Source organism: Dermacentor andersoni, chromosome 2 (genome assembly GCF_023375885.2).
Source record: "Dermacentor andersoni chromosome 2, qqDerAnde1_hic_scaffold, whole genome shotgun sequence".
In the NCBI taxonomy this organism is placed as follows: Eukaryota; Metazoa; Arthropoda; class Arachnida; order Ixodida; family Ixodidae; genus Dermacentor; species Dermacentor andersoni.
The window spans coordinates 185,144,463-185,160,949 of record NC_092815.1 but is presented as its reverse complement, the minus strand read 5'-3'; the positions used below and the strand labels follow the sequence as shown (position 1 = coordinate 185,160,949).

The 16,487-nt window shown below is 43.8% G+C and overlaps 1 protein-coding gene across 1 annotated transcript; it reads left to right on the top strand.

The window, feature by feature from the left end:
- The first annotated feature begins 11,429 nt into the window (after positions 1–11,429).
- On the top strand, positions 11,430–15,915 carry LOC126540833 (uncharacterized). Its single transcript, XM_055076411.2, has 3 exons — positions 11,430–11,438; positions 12,598–12,753; positions 15,307–15,915. Exons 1-3 carry the CDS (start codon positions 11,430–11,432, stop codon positions 15,862–15,864), a joined length of 723 nt encoding a protein of 240 aa, XP_054932386.2. The 3' UTR covers positions 15,865–15,915.
- The last annotated feature ends 572 nt before the right edge of the window (positions 15,916–16,487 follow it).

Genomic DNA, 16,487 nt, shown 5'->3' with positions numbered 1-16,487 from the left:
TGCCATTACTAGAGCCCTACCGACCAGCTGCGCTACAGACGTCGCTGATTTCTTGCTTCACGACGTTATCTTGCACTACGGTGCACCTCGTCAACTTCTCACCGATGGCGGCAGATACTTTCTTTCCAAAGTCATAGACGACCTACTTCGATCATGTGCTACTAAACACAAACTTACTACCGCCTACCATCCTCAAACTAACGGTCTTACCGAACGCCTGAACCGCACATTAACTGACATGCTAGCAATGTATGTTTCCTCCGATCATCGCGACTGGGACATTGCTCTACCATTTGTCACGTTCGCCTACAATTCCTCGCGCCACGACACAGCTGGCTATTCCCCCTTCTATCTCCTCTTCGGCCGTGAGCCAACTTTGCCTTTCGAGACACTCCTCTCGACCACGCTCGACTCGCCGACAGAGTACACTCGGGATGTCATCACCACAGCGACCCAAGCACGCCAGATTGCCCGCATTCGTCTTTCTGCTTCACAGACACGCCAGAAGTGCCGTTACGACCAGCGCCATCACGACGTGCATTACGAACCAGGTGCTCTTGTGCTAGTCTGGTATTCAACTCGTCGTGTTGGTCTTTCGGAGAAATTCCTCTCGCGATGCTATGGCCCTTACCGCATCCTTCGCCAGGTGACCCCTGTCACATATGAAGTGTCTCCGCTGGATGCCACGGTGCCTTCACCTCTCTCTGACATCATCCACGTCAGCCGTCTCAAAGATTACCTTTCTCGGACAGATGAGCCGCACCCATAAGGTGCTTTTTCCGACGGGGGTGATGTCACAGCCGGTAATGTGTGAAGAAGAGGACTATGATGGCGGCCTGAGAAACGACGAGGAAGAGGGTAGCTTCTTTATCGCTGCTCTACGCTTGTTGGCCCAGCCATTAAAAGCCATCTGTAAATAGACGCACGCTTCTTCTTTTCCGTAACATCATCACCCCCTTTATGTACTGGAGTGAATTTTGCCACCTTTCACTATTCTGGAAATATGGCGGTAGTGAGAGTGAGGCTGATAATGTAAGCCAACACATCACATATCAATGGTGATATAAATTTCAACTCAGGAGAGCCTATTTCATCAATCCCTGATGCCATAATATTTTTAATTTTTCTGATTATTACTGTATTTCAACCGGATCTGCGGGTACCAAGAAAAAATAGAATTAGGCACAATAGACTTGTAAGCAGTTGGAGCATTTTCCGTATTTCCATCGTTTGCAACATAAAAACCCCAGTGTATAAAGCGTTCGTTCATGAAATTTGCCAGCTTTTCCCCGCTGACAGTTGCGCGATTAATTGTTAGGTCCTATGTCCTATGACAGTCTTTATTCCTGTTTGTGAGCCCATTTATGACCTGCCACAATTTCCTCTGATCAATGTATATATTTTCAAAAAAACTTTTCATTAGAGTTCATTTTAGCCTTCTTTATGTCTGAAGTTAACGTTTTCTATATATCTTGTATATGGTAAACGCGTCTGTCTCTCGCGAATGGATGAAATAGTGGTTAGAGTTATTGTTTATTTAAATGCGCCGATAAAGATAAAAATTTGTTCAAGGCTTTCTAATTTTTTTTTTATTTCTACCGCGTGAAAACTTCTGAAGTGCAAATGCTGCATCATAATTAGTACGCAGTGGACGCGAAAAGGTGTTATAAGCTACAACAGAGTTGTCTTGCGTGTAAAAAATGCTCCAATCTAGCTTCTGAACTAAGTGAAAAAATGTTCTCGAGCTTTGCTGTTTTTAATTCGATGAAGAGAAGTCTGGGTTTTCAGAATGCAGAAGGGAGGAGTAAATGACGTAATAAAAAAAACTGTGGATATGATCACTTATGTCATACGAAAAAAAAACCGGTTTTTATATTGTGGGAATTTAAATTCGATGCACGTATATCAAGCAGCGTAGCGCTTATTTAAGTAATCCTAATAGGTAAGGTTATTAAATTTGAGTTTCCATGTGTAAAAAAAGCGTTTCAAATTTTTTTACATAGGGATCATTGGAGCAGAGGTCGATATTTATGTAGCACATAATTATGCAGGGAGTATTACAGAGAACAGTTGATGACAACGATACGATAAGCTGTAAAAAATGCTGCATCTTCTTTATAAGTAATCCATGTTTCTGAGGAAATCAGCACGTCAAACCCAATTGATAGAGACTGTAGGAAAGCAGCAATGTCATCGACCTTTCGGTTAATGCTTCTATAATTTATATGTGATGCAGAAAAGAAGTTTTTGCTAGAGCGAAATTCGCTATTATTGTCTGCAACACAATAGTACTTGCGGTTAGTAAGATCAGGCATAATAAACTGTTTTCAGTTTAGTATTTCAGCATTCCGTGTTCAATTCCCCAATTTTTGTCAGACCTGCCTCATCCGCAACGTGTATCGCTTGTCAACATTCTTCTTTGCGGGCTAGCACATTGCCTCCAATTGTCAGACAAATTTCTTTCTTTTTCTGTATGGCCGTTGCAAGCGGAGCCTTGCCCCTCTGCAATCAATGCTCATTTACGAAAATGGGCAGCTTCTTCTTATCCCCTAGAACAGACCTATCCAGCGTTTGCTTTTACACTTCGGCAGAATTTCACGTTTTGTTCTTTTGACAAAACATATGAAAATTTTGTGCGCACCTGATTTACGAGTGTGGATCCAGAGGCATGCGTCGGTGTCAGTCAGATCAATCGTCCTGCCGAAAGTTTCGCCTATATTTGTTACAAAGATAGGCGAAAAGTTACTGGGTCACTTCCCACCGTTGCACCTTTTATCCAAGATTCTTTTTGCGCTGATACTGCTCTAGCTCATCGCATTTTTGTGATAGTTTCTTATTTTCCGCTTTTAGTTCTATGTTCTGCCTGGTAAACTCTTGCATTTCAGCTATCATATTCTCAGCATCAGTGCCTGTATCTTTTGCCTCACTGCAATTATCAGAGCGAAAGATTATGCTGCCCTTAATTTGCCTCATCCCAATACTAAAATCGCGCTTGAAGTTTTCAGACGCTTTTGACGGCCCTTTAAGATCTTTTACGTCTGCTGCATCCTTCTCTGCCTTCTCTCCTGCATCCTTCTCTACCTTTCCGATATTCCTTGCGGATTCTTTTCCCATTAGTAAAAGAAATACGCTTCACGAAAAGCATATTCACTTCACGAAAAACAAATACACTTCACGAAAAGCAAATACACTTCATGCTGTGTTTGGCAGTATTGCACAAGAACAGGAGCAAATTTTAGAACACGCAATACTATTTCTCACCTGCAAAAGTAGTAGGTGTGTTACGATCTGCCGCTGAACTAATTAACGTAACGTCATCGAAGAGCGGGCATGAGAGACCGATTCTTCTACAGCTGTGCAGACACTCTCGCGATCTTGAGAATCGACCGGTTCTTCCTGAAAATATTGAGAGAAATCTACACGCAGCTGAAGTGGGAACTCCTGGACAACTGCAAGAAAAACAGATGACACTTGTCTCACATTAGCTCACTTATTCCTCTCGTGATAGTGGCTAAGTATCGGGCAGCTTGGTTACATTTCTATTGTGTTCAGCAGTGCGTTCATATTTCTAGGCTTACAATTTTGTGCTTCAGTCAGTAAATATAGCTGACACCCCTTCTTGTGACTGGCCTCTCTCTTCCCTGATCAAATGCCCTTTGCGGCTTTTTTTTTTCAAGCGGGGTGAGGAGTGGGGTCTTGTGGCGGCGCTGCCTTTGCGCGGAGTAGCCATTTCGCTCAACAACCTTAAGCGGTACAAACACAACGCAAAGATTGGCGACATCATGTTTATGACGCGAATAACGTAGAATTAATCTTATTCATAGATGTATTCTTTCAAGGTATGCGCCATATTAGAACGGTGATGTTTTGGGCTAGGCCATCATTCACCTCAATGTAACTGGACCTCCTTCTTAGCAAAGTTAAACGAACCAAGTTATCAAAATATGGCAACTCGCATTAATAATTTAAACCATCAGGCACCCTGGTGGGGCCCGTAAATGAGGCCCATTGTTAGCGAAAGAAACCTTATTCCCTGTTTGCTAAAGAATCACCCACTGATAAAAGATAGGCTGCTTACAAAACAGCATTTTGTGCTTACGTAACTGTACCCAAGCTTACCAATAATAACTTTTTATCTTCACTAGCATTCTTCTATAGATATTGATAAGTAATGTTAAAAACATTGTGAACTGCACAACTCATCATCTAGTGATCACTTTATTTTGGATGACTTCTTCGGCGCCTGCATTCCTCGTGACCAATATGACATAGTTATAAAAAAAAACATGAATGAAAAGCTTTTGAAACACGTGTCGGAGTGTTTTGCTACCACCCCTTTGCAAATACCACTAATTACTGTTAATAAGACTGGTGCTATAAAACAAATTAATTATCTTATTGCAAATTCCTCTCCCGACTGTGGTTCAGCAGTTAACAATTTTTTTGGAAAGTTCTTGTGTTGTTGATTAAACTACATTTTCAATTTAGTTTTCTGTGATTTTTGATACACCAACGCTGATCGGGAGGGTGCTTCATCAAGTAACAAGAACTCGCCTACTAGTTACCGTTCCAGTTCCACGATTAGTACCCGTTGTAAACTACTGGAACATATAATTTATCCTAGCCCTGGACATTTGCTTGAGCCTAATTAATTTTTCACTTCAGCACAACAATCTTTTCGAAAGAAAGCACTTTCACGTGAAATACAACCATTTTCTTTTGCTCATAAGTTACATCGAATCTGTGATCGTTCTTCTTGTGCCAATTGCGTTTTCTTAGATTTTTCTAAGCAGTTTCAGAAGGTTTGTCAGAAACTTCTGTAGTTTAAATTATTTCAAGTAAACCTGGATTCTAACTTCTTCACCTGTATTAAGCGATTTCTAAGGAATCGATCTCAATTGAGAAGCCCTAATGAATACAGTCCTGCTTTTAGTAAATTTCATTCTGGATTATCGCGTGGTTCGCTTCTGGGCCTTCTCGTACTTCTAATAAATATTAATGACTTTCAGCTAAATTATCCTCTGACATTACTTCTTCGCTGACCCCTGTTATTTCCATAAATAACCAACCAAGTCGAACTTAATGAACGGCCACGTGACGTTAACTCTATAGTTAAATAGTGTAATGAACTAAATAGTAACAAGTTAAAGTGCTGCACTTGTCCCTGGAGGTTAACCACCAAAACGTTTCCCTCATAAATAACGTTCGTCTAGAAATAGTTATTTCGTACAAATGTGTCGGTGTCCACAAGGCAGTCGTGGTTAGTTCACACCGAGTATGCCATTATTAAGTGAAGCGTACCTTAGGTTACCTGCATCCTAAATTTTATAGTGCGCCACCTGATCTCAAATACCAGTTGCATAAATCTTTAATACTGCCTAAATCAGAATATCTTACGCTAGTGAGCGCTACCAGACAAGATAATCTAGTTACCACTTACAACTTGGCCAAGTGGTTCTGTTTCATCGTTTCTTATTATAGCACAACTGCGAGCATTACATCAACGAAATCTTGTTTGGACCTTCCCTTGCTGTCCTTTCGCCGTAACATTCCATGTTTAGCATATATTCATTGGTTTTACCATCGTCTTACATTGTATATACTAAGTCTTTACAAGACAACATTATTTATACCAAATTATTACTGATATATGTGACGCAAAGCTTCTTTCGTGGTTTTTTCGCCTCGCACGTGTGCAAACTGGAACCGCCTTCTCATCGATATTGTGGCTATAAGTGACACCGCTCTTCATTGTGAAATTTTAGCTATAATAATAAATAAATATTACGTTCGATCACTGATTCAGCCGAAGTCTGCGAAATGCCTCACCAGGCTTGCTTGAGTAATCATTTATTGTGCCAATCCTTCGGAGTTTTTTGAGTTAGTTATTTAATTCACTGAACCTGCCCTGCATCAAGTCTGTCTAGTTCGCAGCGTCGACCCCGTTCTTGAGTCCATCTGTTACGCTTAGGATAATCTCCATGGCAGGGGTTATCGCTGTCACATATTTTTTGCCTCTCGAGGTAGGAATATGGCACTTGGTATTTACAACAGGCGCACTTACGTCTCGTGTTTCCTAATGTCGCAGTTTCTGACGCTTTCGTTATAGCTGAGGAGCGTGTAAGTGGAGTTTCTACTGCTGTTCTGGAGCCAGAGCCATTCTACCTGTGAGCGCAGAATAAGAAGTGCTGCCTTTGCGCCTGATGCCACGCCACCGACTAATTCAGTTGGGCTGCTAGTGCATCGAGGTGGAAACAGAGCACATTATGAATGAAAAATAAAAGGTGTTTAACACTCAGAGTGTTCCTTGCTGCGGTAACAGGCGTGCGGATATACAGATTACCAGTGCAACATAAGACTTTCGCAGCTGCAGCTCTGTCGGACTCACTCCATCCGCAATAGCAAAGCCTAATGCTATGCAGCAGAAGGTCTGAAGAAGTATAAGGCTAACAATAATATTAAAGTGTAAGGTTATGTGGACTGCTGTATAGAGTAACATAGAGTGCTACAACACGTTCGATAGTGTGGCACACGTGATCTTTCTGAAAGTAAAGCACGACCTCGGTGTGCCTATATATTTTATTGTGTGCACGTCTATGCTGTCCCAGAACAGCAGCTTTCAGTATGTTCAAAGTGGCGCTTACTGTGGCATGGTCCAACCGGCGTGAAAGATTCCTAAATAGCTCAACTGCGCGCCTTCTATTTTCACTTGACGCACCTAGAGCCAAATCTATATCCGCTCTTTCCTCATTGGAGTAAGCCATATCTCCTGCTCAACGTTGGACACAGCCACATAGCGTTGCTGTGGAGAACGCGAGGTGATATGGGCGCCTGAGGGGCGCTGCCTATATTGTAGTTCGCTGGGATTGGTTCAGACGAGCTACATAAGATATGATCTACATCCGGTAAACTGCAACAGACTGCGGGTGCACTCTCTCAAGGATTTACGCGCAAGTAACGGTGCACAAGTATGAAACCACCCAATACTGTGACCACGATGCGATGCGCACGTGTGGGGTGCGAGATCAAAAAAGAACGTCTGGCAGACAGCAAGTGCGAGAAGAAGAGCAGACGGGGCCAGTGCACAAAGGGTCATCGTCTGTAGAAGAGGTGCGTAATCTTCCTTGAATATAGGGGTATTTTTTGTACCATTAGTTAGTTTTGTCGCCGTGTGATTTATCCGCTGTTATTCGAACCCTAAAGTTTAAAGTTGTAGCTTCATCTTTCAAATCGAACACTACTGCAAGGTCATTTGTGCACAAAGGCAATATTGTAGCAGCCGTCATCGCCTTCCATCGTTCCCATGTGCTTCGCCCTTTCATTCTTTAAAGCAGAATCAAAATGCTGATTTCGATTTTTTTTCTTTTTCGTGGCCTTAGACGCTTTCTAGCGTCGGCAAATCTCGGGCTGCAGCACGCATTTGCACCGTCATGCGATAAGAGCCGCATGCTCACATACCTACACCAGGCATAATGCCTTGTCGCGCGCCATTCTCACTACAGCCGACCTTGTTCATCCATCGCACGCTTGAGAGCAGCACAATAACAGCGCGCAAGTGCCCCGTCACGTGGTATTTTTTCATATTTCGCGGGCTTCCTTTGGAACGCGGAAAAAAGGATCACGTAGTATATATGATGTTGGAAAGAATTTACTGAGAGGTTTCTCAAGGTACTCTACAAATTTGCGTATCACTATTGGGGTCTGCAGCCATAATTTAAGAAGTTGATTAATTAACCATAATTGATCCATAATTGATCCTTAGCGGAAAATAAAAATAGCATGAGTAACTCTAGGCCAGTGCCAACATTATGCATTCGGCTTCGCTCGCGACCGTAGTGCCTTTCATGTTTCAAACTATGGCTCAACTTCGGTGGGACAGCCTGTGTAGTCACTGTATATACCGCTGTCTTTAAATCAAGATGGCCTGTTGTAAATAAGAATGAAGTCTTACTGACGTGTTCGGCGTGTTATTAGGAAAATCATATCTGACAATGGCATCTTGAGCAAAAGACTACGTAGGGTCGCCCTGTCATGGGTATATTGAAAGGAGTCAGCAATAGTCAAAGCAACATAAGGGTTACACTCCGTTATTGACTGATATCAGACATGCGTCCCAGCTATCATGGAGATTAGGCGCATTTTATTTTCTTGTTCCGTGGCTCATAAGCTGCGGCACCCGATTCTAACAACGAGAAGGGCTCCGCTTGTGCCTGGAGTTACCCACGTTTTTAGCAAATGTTATAATTTACCTGGAAGTACGCTTACCTTTATTCAAGATGACTTTTCCACTTATTGTACCAGCCCTTTCAAGAATGTGTCTATTATTACTTGAGATGGCCACTGCAAATTTTTGTTTGTAAGCCATGTTTATTATTTTTTTCTGTGTGTTCAGTGGCGGCGTTTTCTGAAACAACCGATAATTTTGGCGCACTCGATACTACATCCGTTCGGTCTGTTTACATATGATGCTATAGCCGCAACCAGCGAATCACTTGTATAGAGAAGCTCATTAGATGATATCTTCCACAATTATGAAAACACCTTGTTTCAATCCCTTTATACACCTTCAAAACAACGTTGTAATAATTACCGATGCCCCGCAGTGGGAAGAAATTGGCGAAGAAGGACTTTTCTCGTCGTCCTGGTGTCAGTTCTTCTTTGTTCAGCTGCCCGATTCAGTTCGGTATTTTCAATGTTCTTGTGTCATTCGCTTACTGTGTCACGTAAGTGCCATATTTTCAACACCTATTCTGCCCGTCCCCCTCATCTGCGTCCCGTAAGGTTTCTGCGGGTGGTTGATGCAAAAGTATTCTTCTAAAGCAAGTAGCTTCTCCTTTGGCTGAAGCTTCTCTTGCAGGGCCATTTTCGCCATCTACAATTGCAACTACGAGTACGACGATGTAATAGAACCAAAGCTGCTATAACTCTATCGAAAAGGTTTATTTCTGCAGCGAAGTTACGAATGCGCGTTGTTTAACGATATAATTCGCTCTTAAATCCTCATCTAACAATAAGTTCCTGATGTTCGCTTGGGGCAGAGTAATCTGTAAAGTTCTGCTAATGGAGGTGATGTTCACGGTACTATGGTGTCGCGTCCTATCACTAGCTTTCGATATTCACAGATCTGGTTTGGCGTTCACTATACTATGCGTGTTCTTCAACGAATTTCAGACAGTTCATAACTACTAATTGACTTGTTTTACAGCCAAGCTGTTGACACGACTAGAAGCATTGACAAATGTTATATGCCACTGCTGTATGCTGGGCATGTTGGGGCTCTAACTTGGAAAACATTTTCAGCGCCAGCAGACAAGGACCGAAGGAAGATGGTGACACCACAATGAGCATCAACAGTTTAGTTCTAGAAAAAAATCTCCTTTATACACCAGGTACGGTAGCGTCACACGTGCTCAATGCCTAAAACTGAGCTTTCCAAAAAAAGGCCGTTTCCTAATCTAACAGCTCAGTGGACGGCTTGCTTACTACACAGCTTCGACCACTCCAATTGATAGCCTGTGCCTCAATAATTTCGCGCGTATCTTGATCTCCTGTGCCTGGCCAGAACCACACAACTTCCAAGCAAAGGTGTACAGCCGCATTCATGACAGTGAACAAGCAAGTGACCGTCACCTTAACTTGTCAGATCTAAGCTATCATCTCTGAAGCAGTCATTAGGACACCATCGTGTCGGTCCTATGTACTTTTTACCACAGGAGAGCGGCAGCTTTCACACCGCTACCGCAAAAAAATTACAGTGTCTCTTGGAACACCCAACCACACATTTTCGACACCGGTCGGTCAACCGATAACCTCTGTAAAGCTTTTCTGGCGAGGAAAAGAAAAACCTTTTTGTTGACGCCACTACCATTCTTTAAGGCAATGTGCCGTCCTGTGCAGGTGGGCCACAACCGCTACCTTTCGTTTCTTTTCGTCTGTTCATTTCTTCTGTCCGAACGATATGTACTACACGACATTGTTTCAGTGAACGCTCATCTACCGAAACCTACAAGGATTTCGGAAACCCTTCTGCAGGCAACCGTTCCGATATGTTCTTACGGACGCAGGTACTCCAAGGAAACCATGGGATTAGACTTCATTCACTGTCGTAGATTTGCCCATTAACTCACTTCATTCGAACTCAAAGATATATAACTGATTTGAATTACCAGATCACTAAAACGCTTACTGGATTCAGCGTAAAACCGGAACTATAGTCAACGTCGCAATCCCGTTTAATGATACGAAGCACCACGCAGTCAATAGCCCATTCGTCTACTTGCAGTTAAGTGTACTCGTTAGCAATCGCAATATCGTGCATGCGCTCAACATCTCTGGCGTTCATTGATATGAAAACGTACGCTCATACTGGACGGCACTAATTTCTGGTCACACTCGTGCACGTGAGTATCAAATCACGCTCACATATACTACAATCACGCTCACCCACAGGTATGCTTACTTCCTCACACTTACACCTACCTACTCAGTCTAAATTGGAAAGAGCTTCATCACTCTAGTGTATCTAAGTGCGCTTGAGTCTGAATGAGTCTCGGTAATCGTGAACAGGTGTCACCTTTGTGAGACCATGTGAATTATGGCTTTTCCAACTCTGGGGCTCTCGGTTGGCGAGTCCGTATCAGATATTTGAATCCCAGTCCTTTCTAGTACGTGAGGCTTAATGTGAAGCTAAGTCTACATGTTTCCCTATGAATCGCTGTCTGTGCGTTCATTAGTGGCGTCAGTTGGATCTACTAGTAGGAAGCTTGAGTGCGGACGTCAGGTAGCAATTTAAGTTCGCAAAACAAGTTCGGCGCAGTGAACCTTGTCCTCGGTTTGCCATGTCGCTGGCGTAGGGCGGCAAAATGATCGCCCTCACTGAGAGTCGCACGGAAAAATTTATTCATGTTTGCAACTCACTAGGATTTAGACTGATGGAAATTGCACTCAGCTGGACTAACTCCAACTCAGACTCACCAGCCGCGTTGACAGATCCTCACGGGTGAGTTTCAGTATAACTGAGTCGACTCATTAGTAATTTTTCAGAACTACTTATTTGGCACAGCCGCCTTTGCGGCGCTGACACCATCGTCGTCATGCCGACATGATCGTAGCTGTCGTCGTGTATAGTCCGCCTGACGCCGTTGTTGTACCTGCCGTGGGACTCGCACCATCGTCACACGGTCTTTAACGTTTCGTCGTCATATGCATGTCTCAGTCGATTTTGTCGTCGTTGTCATCGTGTCATGGCTGGTAGTGCGCTTGAGTTCTCTTTCGTCAAAGTGTCACGAATAGAGAAGCCATTGAACGTGACCGGCCCGTTCATTCCAGTGCTTAATGGCTGTCGTAGTACAGTCGCGGACGAAAATTTGTAGACCGGGCCCTCACATGAAGCACTTTATTTCTCTGCGAACGATGCGCGAAACATCGAAATGAGAAGGGTGAGCAAAATATCGTCACTGGAGAGTTGTAGTGCCTCATTAACTACTACTGTAGTGCCTCATAGTACTGCACGCAAAATTCCACGAAGTTCCTAGGTTTCTATATAGGCTAGGTCCAGAAATTTTTGTCCTTGACGGTACTCCCAGTGTCTCCTGGAACGAAAGGATATTGTAGCTAACTGAAGAACTGGGCAGTGCATCAGTCAGTGGCTGCTTGGAGAGGTTTAGAATGTAACGCAGCCTGAGCGAGGCACGTCACGACTTCTTACGAGCGCTGGCATGGCGCAAAGCACGAAATTTTCACGGTTGTTGACATTGCATGCAGCCAAAAAGCATGTCAGAGGCGTTGCGTTTTCACTGAAGAGCTCCTTTCATGCAACCGACTACCTGCACGAAAGACACATTCAAAAGCAGAAAAGCGTGCACCCTTTCCACATATCGTCGCGAGACCTGGTAGAAAGCGTTCGCTTGACAAGATATAAAAGCTGGCTGCGGTGGACCAGCTCCCAGTGCAAAACACCGACCACGTCTGCACTGTTTCAACTACATCACAGAGAACAAGTGGAAGTTGCATACCATACGTCCTAGAGGCACCGGGCACAATCGAAATGTTCTCGAAGGTAAAATTTCCGCACGGTGTTTTTCCGTCGAACGTCTTCATGATTTTTTCATACTACGCAACTCCCATAACTTATCACGTGCACGGCATAAATTTTTAGATTCGGGGAGCAGAAACTAGTTAATGTGAAATCTGTTGCATATCATTCTACACAGTTTGACACGTTGCCATACAAACGATACATAGAAGTTTATTCATACGATACTCACCCGTTACCAGAGATGACTTCACGTTCTTTGCTTTTTCAATTAGGAAGGCCTTATCTTGCATGGTCTGCACGTTTTCAAAATGGTTGGGCATAAATTTATTGGAATATCAAGCTAGATACGGATATTATAGATGGACTTTGTCCAATACTACATGCCAGAGAGTAATCCTGTCATAGTGGTTTTTACAGATTTGTTTTCATCGCTATCATTATGTGTATCTGAGGTGATTTTATTCCGTAACACGAAGATGTATGACGGTTTTGCTAGGTTCAGCGCCCGATGTCACTATCTATAAACGGCCTCACCAGTGCTTCATTTTCTTTCTCTGCAGGTGAAACTGCTCGTGTATTGCTTTGTCGCAAAGACGTGTGCGCTGAATCACCACGACTCCGCAACTGGATACCAGGGTCCCGGCTACAGTGGATACGGTGGCTATAACGCTCCCGCAGGAGGCACACCTTACCAAGGATACGCTGGTTACTCAGCTGTAAGTTTTGCATGAGCTGGCATTATGTCGTATTTCGCTTTCTTTATCGTTGTAATTGCCCAAACTTACGCGCTGGAGATACTTTTTTTATTGTGCAGTTTATACCGAAGAAGTTGAGGAAGAAGCTCTTGTACACATTGTGTACAACAGCTACTGGCACAGTTTGGCACAGCTGCATAGGCGGCTGTGCCAAATTAAATAGTTCGGCAAAATTACTAATGAGTCGACTCAGTTACACTGAGACTCACCGTGAGGATCAGTCAACGCGGCTCGTGAATCTGAGTTGGAGTCAGGCCAGCTGACTTCAATTTCGATCAGAATAAATCCTAGTGAGTTGCAAACATAAATAAATTTTTCCGTGCGGCTCTCAGTGAGTCCGATCATTTCGCCGCCCTACGCCAGCGACATGGCAAACCGAGGACAAGGTTCACTGCGCCGAACTTGTTTTGCGAACTTAAACTGGAACCTGACGTCCTCACTCAAGCTTACTTCTAGATCCAATTGATGCCACTAATGAACACACTTTCTCCTGCCCAGTGTGGGCAGGAGAAAAGTGAATTCGCTACATCCGTCGTTCTCTGCCGAAATGTACTGCACGAGCGTGAAGCAGATGATCAGATTAAAATGCGCAATGCGTAGTGCGTACGTTGGTATCATCGTTTGTTCTGACATTTAGCCACCATGTTTACCTGCATTATTCAGCAACTGTTATCCCGCCATCCCTCGCCTTCAGGCAGTCAACATTAGGGCAAACTTTGAGGTTTTCATGAAAAGAAAAAGAAAATGGCTTAAATCATATTTTTGATCGGGTGCAGGCGTTATACACCGGTTGGATTTTTTTTTTCGAATATGCAGACTCAATTGTCTCATGCTCAAAAAATTTATGTAACCCTTCCTGTCAAGGCCAGCAGAGCTTTCTTATTATAAAAATTCACGCAGTTCTTTTAAAGCCGAACACATGCACTCACACACAGGATTTGACTCGCGAAAATGTTAAAGCCAGCATGATTCTCCGTACACCATATAACCACTCCTAGAGGAAAGCATTACTGTTCTGTATGACAACAGTAGATTGATGAAAGACAGTCGCATGGCCGCCTTGGCGCAATACTCTACTCATAGTGTCGCCATTAACATCAGTTTCATGCGAAATTGCGGCCCTTTGCACGGCGAGTACGCACACCGGCGGTGTCCTTCTTCATGTGCGAATGAGTGGAAACTTTAGGTCGGGAGTCCTGAGCTTCTATCTATATACATGGGAATGAATAAAGTATATTGCTCGGTCACAAACCGCTGCAGTGACTTTGATGGTGTTTGTGGCCCATAAAAGAAAAAGGTAAATCTAGTGATTGTAGGAAGCACATTTCTTTATTTAGGTCGTTAGTTTAAAAAGAAAATTCTTAAATCGCTAAATTTCAAAAAAAAAACTTTTTAGCTCAAGGAGAAATATGATATCACAATTTTGGGAACTTGTCCTACCTACTAATGAGCCTTAAGTGGACCAAACTGATATATTATGCACCGCTCTGAAATAAGAAATATTGAGTGAGACTTTTCAAAACCGATGCAAACATCGGAAGAATTCATCGTGAGTTGTTAATTCAAATGTCAAACTTGTCCGCTTTAGATGGCTAACGGATGCAGTTTACAAAAACTGCGACATCTATTTTCGGGCAGAATTACTGGTTTGCAAATTTTATATATCAATCTTCCTAATTTTACGAACTTTCGGGAATCTTTATGCAAAATGTCAGGCAATACATAAAAGTTCTGATTTAGAGAGTCACTAGAACATACCTTTCTTAAATGCAACAAACTTTATTCATATCGGTCTATGGCACTTGTCTGATAAAAATATTTTTGCCTTTGACATCTATTTGAATAGGCGGAATTGCAGTACAGACACCAAGCAACACCTTTCCGTAAATTAGAGCGGCTCGGTAAATCTTTACTGAAGCGAAGGGTAAAGGCAAGATATTGCAGGCCGAAAAAACTACCACGTCAGCGGCTGTGCTCACCGTTCAGCGATATAGCAATAGGGAAAGAACTCATACAAGAAGCTACTGAAATGCTTTGACTGATACGTTGCGAAATTGACATGACCCGAAAAATACCGGTTTTCGATTTAGTTTAAGGTTCTTTGTCTTACCACGCAGAAGGCCGAGGAGCCATGAGGAATGCGATTCGAAGCGGTTCTGCTTTAGTGTCGCTTTGAAGCTGCGAGAACTACATAATACATGTGGGGCGCTTACAGCGCGCAGAGCCTCATATCGCGTTCTACTCGAGCCAAATGTGGATACGATATTACTCTAAGCGCATTATCCCGCCAACTAATCCACTACGTCTATGACGCTCGCAAAACTCAAGGTTGTGGTTTTCTTGAAATCGCTAGTGTTCCGTGTTCATAATTATTCCGTAGTATTAAATTACCATGTAGTGAACAGATTTTCCTTTGAGACAGGCATCAGACATGTCCGTTGAGCACCACTTACACTAAGCTGTAACATTTCGGTAGGTGTTGTAAAATTTTCTTTACACTCTTTTTCGATGCAGCCACCGCAGCCGTACAGCTTTGGCTACGACACGGCTGACGAGTTCGGCAACCGGCAGTTCCGTAGCGAACAAGGTGACTCCAGCAACGTAAAGACTGGCTCGTACGGTTACACGGACGTCAACGGCCTCTACCGGCGCGTCAACTACATCGCGGACGCCAACGGCTTCCGCGCCACAGTAGACACCAATGAACCGGGCACTGCACCCGGAGCCAGCGCCGACGTTGTGTTCAATGCCGCGCCCGTCGTCCCACCCGTTCCTGCAGGGGTGGCAACACCTGCTGCGTACGGCGCCAGGGCGTCCGCTGGTTACAGCAACGCGCTTAGTGGATATGGTGAAATCGGATACAATCCTTACGGCCGCCGTGGTGCTGGAGCCGGGTTTGGTGGTTACGAGCGCTTCGGCTACGCCCCTAGTGGAGCGGTATTCGATGGTTATGTCAACGGTGGACGCACTCCTTCCGGCTACGGTGCCGCAGGCTATGCGGCAGGTCAGTACGGTCCAGCTGGCTACAGCAGATCGGCGGCAGGTCACCATGGCTTTGGCCGTCGTCGATAAAAGGCGCATACGATACCTGTGAAGACTTCGACAGGTAAAGGGTGCTGCAGACCAAGGGGCCATCGTGTGTGTTTTCGGTCTTCAAATCGAGATGCATGGGTCGCGTTAATAAAATGATCTCGCCTTTCTTGTGGTGTGACATTTTGGGGAATTTCTATGTAGTGTATGACCATGCTGCCGTTACGTCTAGGCGTGTAGCTGGGGGGCGGCTGTATGGATGCTCCTGCAGAGATCTGCAGTGTCTAATAGAGGCCATAAATGCTTGCGAAAACAACAAATTTGTGTTTTACTACAATCGCTAGTGCCACAGTCTGCTGCCCACCTCAGATACGCGAGTTCAAAGGTCTTTCCAAAGAAAAAATTGCATGTGTAATGCGTGTACGTCTGCGAACAGTTTGCATTGATCAACGTTATGCGCGCGCTAGTGTGTTCGATCACTTTTACGCAACATATTCCTCTTATGTAACACATTCCAATATATATTCTAGCATGTCCGCTTACGGGAAACATTGCTACACCGCTTTCGCCCACCTGTATTACGGCCCTCATTCAAACCCGCGTCATTCAAACCAGCGTCCTTTTTTTTTTTTTTTTCACTGCCTAAATCGGACATGTCACGTAGG